General features: G+C 37.1%; 1 protein-coding gene across 1 annotated transcript in view; it reads left to right on the plus strand.

The window, feature by feature from the left end:
- The window catches only part of HCN1 (hyperpolarization activated cyclic nucleotide gated potassium channel 1), a 508,954-nt gene extending 503,482 nt beyond the window's left edge, over nt 1-5,472 (plus strand). The window contains exon 8 of the mRNA XM_089682702.1: nt 4,384-5,472. Coding sequence (XP_089538828.1) covers nt 4,384-5,216 — 833 coding nt within the window. The 3' untranslated portion in view covers nt 5,217-5,472. The remainder of the gene's footprint in view (nt 1-4,383) is intronic.
- The last annotated feature ends 528 nt before the right edge of the window (nt 5,473-6,000 follow it).

Genomic DNA, 6,000 nt, shown 5'->3' on the forward strand with positions numbered 1-6,000 from the left:
ATTCATTTCCTCATTTTTTTTTTAAATTAATTATTGAAACACTTGCCTGCAAATATAAGCCCCCAAATGATATCATATGAGTTTTTAAGTTTATAAAAAGATATATACACTCACCGGCCACTTTATTAGGTACACCTTTCTAGTATCGGGTTGGACCCTGTTTTGCCTTCAGATCTTCCTTAATTCTTCATGGCATAGATTCAACAAGGTATTGGAAACATTCCTCAGAGATTTTGTTCCATATTGACAAGAGTGACTGTTGTTTTTCTATCATTTCAAACCAATCTGCCCATTGTCCTCTGACCTCTGACATCAACAAGGCATTTTCGTCCACTTAATTGCTGCTCGCTAGATATTTTTTCTTTCTCGGACCATTCTCTGTAAACCCTAGAGATGGTTCTGCGTGAAAATCGCAGTAGATCAGCAGTTTTTTAATTACTCAGACCAGTCTGTCTGGCACCAACAACCATGCCATGTTCAAAGTCACTTAAATCCCCTTTCTTGCCCATTCTGATGCTTGATTTGAATGTCAGCAAGCCATCTTAACAACTACATGCCTAAATGCATTGAGTTGCTGCCATACGATTGGCTAATTAGCAATATGTGTTACCAAGCAATTGAACAGGTGTACATAATAAAGTAAGTAGGTATAGTGTGTGTATTTTATATATATATATATATATATATATATATATATATATATATATATATATATATATATAAATAAAATTTCATTAACAATATTTAGTTAAAAAATACATTATGCATTCATAACACACAAGTTGTTGGATTAGCCCTGGTACACACTGGATACGACTTTGAAATTGTGCAACTTCACTTGAAGTCAGATGGCAGTGCGACTACAGGTGTGACTTGATGGATGTCTGTGCAACTTCATCCACAGATGTCTATGCAAGTCGCACCCAAAATTGGCAATGTAGTGCAGGAACTACTTTTCAAACCGATTTAGAATGGTTCCATTGCCAATCATTGGATGCGATTTGAACAGTCAAGCCATATCAGTGCAAAAGGGGGCTTAATAATAAAGCCTTGCACTGTTCACATGTGTCTAGACAGACTGACACTTTGAGATGTTTCTGTCTCTGATAGGACAGAGAGAGGAAGGAGTGTGCACCTCCTCTGAGTCCTGCTATTAGAAAAAGCCTTCCTAGAACATAGGGATTGCACAGAGCTTACTGCAAGCGGTAAATATTAAATATTTAGAAGCAATTTCTCCATATTTTATATTTATCTGATTAAAAATAAAATGCATTAAAAAAGCAATACTCATTTCCTTTAATTATTCATGCCTGGCTTTTTTTCATCTAACATGAATTAAAACATTTTGATAGACAACATAAATGTATGCATATGATTAAAATTCTATATTAACTCTTGCCATTGAACTCATCAAGTCTCTTTTGTCAGTAATTTTTTATAACTTATTAATAATTATCAGGTTGTCTATACTCAACTAAAATCCGCGTTTTGTTTTTCTATCATTTACCTGATAGTAATTTGTGATGTCAATTCACGTTTTTACTTGTTTGTTGTTTCATGTTTTGATGACTGTTTTTCATATGGAGGTTTTTAAACATTCCCTCTAGCAGACATCTGTATATCATAAAATGTAATCAACCCTCTTGAACAACTGTTGTTGTAACGGAAAAACGTGGTTTGCCCATGGAGACAAAATACCATGTTCAATTTAATACCCCTTGCCCGGCAGTACACTACTAATACTATATACTTACTTTTCATTTACTCTCCTACCACTCTGTTCAGCCAACAAGAGTGGTTTAAGGAATCCCTGTGTAATCTTTGAGGAATTCTAGTCAGTTACACAGTGCCACTGAAGAAAATGGGGGTGGGGGGGTTATTAAACTAAACTTGTTGTTTTGCCCCACACCAAAGCACAGGTTTACTATAAGCTCAGTTAATTGTATAACCTGGCTGCCCTTGCCCCCGGTTTAAATTTCACATTTGATTATCAAACCATCACTGTATTGCAAGAGGGCAGTAATAGCTCCTGTAATAGTGAGGAGTTCTCATAGTTGCACAGACATTACCTGTTTACTGGAAAATATGCCTACGAGCTGGATGAGCTGTTCACTGGCAAAGAGCATAGAATGCAAACGCACTATGTATGTACCACTGTCAGCATTGGGCAAGCATCACAATGCATGCCACCGCTCTTGCCAATCATGTTAAAATGGACAAATGCAGTATATTTCTGCCTATCATTCTCATGAAGATGTTGACCCATCTATGGGTAGATTTTGGCTGTCTTGCGTTTAATATTAAATGGGAAGGAAGGAGATTTATATACTGAGCAGAAATAACTGCCCACATAATAATGCATAAATATTTTACACACACACACACACACACACACACCACTTTTTGGGTACATCTTGCTAGTGCCAAGACAATATCCCCCACACCATTACACCACCAACAGCAGCCTGAACTGTTGATACAAGGCAGGATGGATCCATGCTTTCCTGTTGTTTTACACTAAATTCTGACCTTACCATCTGAATGTTGCAGCTGAAATTGAATGCCCATTCTCCTCTGACATCAGCAAGGCATTTTCGTACACACAACTGCCGTTTACTGAATATTTCCTCTTTTTCTGACCATTCTCTGTAAACCCTAGAGATGGTTGTGCGTGGAAAGTAATTTTCTTTGAAATACTTGATCTATTGTCTATCTATGTCATCGAGCTGATCTTGTCTCACAAGTATCCAGGGCTTTTTTTGTGCTGAATTAAACTTTGTTGCCAAAAGCCTCTAGCAGCTAAATGTCACTCAAGCTATAGGGACAGTATAACATTTTGTGTAAAGGTTCTGTTCACTCTGTACAGTGGAGAAAACAAAAGCTTTACAGTGTTCCGTCACTTCTTACAGCTCACAGCTTTTACTCAATAAACAGGCAGAAAGAGGGCATTTCCAATAGTTGTGACAAACATGCAGATAGATTGTTGGAGGCTATCTGTGGCTTATGTCCATGTACTAGTGCCACTTAAAGCATGGAGAACCTGTGAATACCACTTTCTGAAACTCAAATGACAAGCTGCATATCTGAAAAGTTAGCTATAGCATTAACTTTAGTTTCCATTAGCTGATTTTTATTGAAACACAGACTTGTCAACTGATCAAATTTGTGGACACCAGACAGGAGTGGAGGCTAGACAAAATTCCAAACTGAGTAGGATTTTGGATAGCATTGTTTGTTTTTTTTTGTTTTGTTTTTTTTTTCTCTAAGCTATATTAATAGCCTCTTGTATATTGTCTTATTTAAAGTAAACTTTTCAGGTCCTTAAAACTGTCAGTTCTAAAATACTGCTAAAGTACTGGCACCTTGAGGTACTTTTGGTTAGCTTTAGATCTCTTTCTATGCTCTTGTGGGGCCCTTAAATTCTGTCTGTATTACCCCTACCTATGCTAAGTCTGCTTTTAGCTCTTCAACCGTTTCATGCTAGACTCTCTGCTGGCCTTTACGTGGTAGTGAGCTGTTGAAGAGGCTTAGTACAAATTTGTTGTGAAGTTGAGACACAGAATATGGATTTGAAGATTTGGAAATACATGCTGTTTATGCTTCACAGAGTAAAGTGAACCTGTTACTTAGACCAGTTAAAGGTAAATTCCGTTTTACCTTCATCTTATACCAAAATATATTTCATCACAGTAAAGACAGATTCTGATAATAGCCCAAGAGCTTTTTGGTTATTGCCTGGCTTCATATTCAGTTTATTATTTTATTATATTATTTTAATCAATTAAATTTTGATAAAGTTTAACAGTTTTTTAAAATTTTCTGCGTTTATTGGCATCAGCGTTTACTATGTCTATATCTTAATATGCTTATCTCTATCTGTCCTCTCACTCTGTATCTTTTTTTGTTTTTTTGTCAAACAATAGAAAATGTTTTGTCCCTCCTATTGCTTTACCTCTTATAAGCAATGAGTGGTTTGTACTTGAAAGAATACTGTCTTGGTTTTTGTGAGTCATGGATTTAAAGCTTGCAAAGCAATAATACAGTTCATCTGGATGCCAGTAACTATCAAATGTCATGTTTTCCTGTTGATTACTGCAGTTGCCGAATTTTACTATACCTTAGTGAAATTTGGAAAGGTTTGCACCTAGCTAGCTAACAACCTTTTAGTGTGTTTGCATCTAGCAAATATGCATGCTTCTACCTGACATATTTGCTGACTGAACATTCCAAGTCTAGTAATGATCCTATGGGCAACTATAGATCATTATGGAATGGCAAGTTTTCTGAAGTAGTAAATTGCAGTTTATAAATGTTTTCATTTTCCAAAGTGGTCATTTTTTTAATGAAACAAAGTAATTAAAATATAATGTTGTATCCCAACAGGGAAGAAGAACTCTATTCTCCAGCAACGGTTTCAAAAGGACCTCAACACAGGAGTATTCAACAACCAGGAGAGCGAGATTCTGAAGCAGATTGTGAAACACGACAGAGAGATGATAGAGGGGGCTCCCTCAGTTAGCTACCAGCAACTTCCAGCTCTGAATTCTAGTACCAGCTCATCACTGAGAATGAGGACCCAATCTCCCCCTGTTTATACTGCTAACAGTCTTTCTCATGGGAATCTACAATCTCCCACACCAAGTCCACAGACACCACAACAAGCGGTTATGTTTTCACCATCTTTCTCAACATCTGCTTGCAGTCCTTCAGTACAGAGTCCACTGGCAGGCCGAACATTTCAATACAGTTCCCCCACCGCTTCACAACTTTCATTAATACAGCAGCAGCAACAACAACAGCAGCAGCAATCCATATCTGGTTCAACATCTGTCAATGAAGCTCACAAGAGCACTCAAGCTCTACCAAACTCTAACCTAACAAGAGAAGTGAGGCCCCTCTCCGCTTCGCAGCCTTCTTTGCCCCATGAGATCTCTCCTCTAGTGACTAAGCCACACCCCACCGTAGGGGAGTCATTGGCTTCTCTACCACAACCAGTATCAAATGTGCAGCCTTCAGGTTCTCAGTCTGGAAGTCGGAGCAATGTCCCTCCCCGGGTGACTCTGTTTCGACAGATGTCTTCAGGAGCTTTACCTCCTGTGAGGGCTGGGGCACCAGCCCAACCGTCCACGTCAGCCCCAGCTCCCAGCAAGGATTCTACTACAGGACCAACCACAGACACGGACACAGATAAACCACGTTATGCTTCAAATTTATGATGCTTCTTATCTGTACATAAAGACAACTCTGAATTAAACTGAAAACATCCCAAAAATACTGTTTTAATCTATAGAATTCTAATATCTATTACGAAGAAATAATTTAGATGGCTCAACCGTACATAAAGAATGTAAAAAAAAAAGTAAAAAAAATATATATGAACTGATTAGCACTAAAACTACTATGAATATACATTCATATACATATATGTGTCTTCCTTTATTTTAAACATTAAAAACATTTTTTTGTAACTTTTTTTTTTTCCTCTTTGAGTAGACATTTTTTTATTCATTCTCCTTAATTTCCCTAATTACCAGAAGGGAGTTACATTTACATACAACTAGCAATTATGATCATTCAAAATGACTGGTAATTATTTGCATTTTATTTTCTCATCTTGTACATTTTAATGTCACGAAAAAAATGAATGCATAATATAACATCGTAGATCAGTGCCTGTCCATCCTTTAATATAGCACATGTGTTATTGCTAGATTAGGTTTAATAATTACCATCTGTTCCATGCTATCATTAAACCTAAATAGTGCATATTTGCCTACAGATCAAAAATTTGAACCCAAGTGGCTTGACCTCTGATCTCTCCAACTCTCTCTTGAATATCATATTCTCACTGGGAACTGACCCCTAATAATAGTTAATGGCAAATCCTAGCTACCACCAGGCAGAGGTCAGGACAATGCTGAGGAAATGGAGGACTGTTGGCAAATATGTAGATATTTTGGTAGATCCATTTATAGTCATTAGGGGTCATATTAGGGTAAA

The sequence above is a fragment of the Staurois parvus genome, unplaced genomic scaffold, assembly GCF_062004578.1.
Source record: "Staurois parvus isolate SC_StPar_1 unplaced genomic scaffold, SC_StPar_1.0 ptg000294l, whole genome shotgun sequence".
Classification (NCBI taxonomy): Eukaryota; Metazoa; Chordata; class Amphibia; order Anura; family Ranidae; genus Staurois; species Staurois parvus.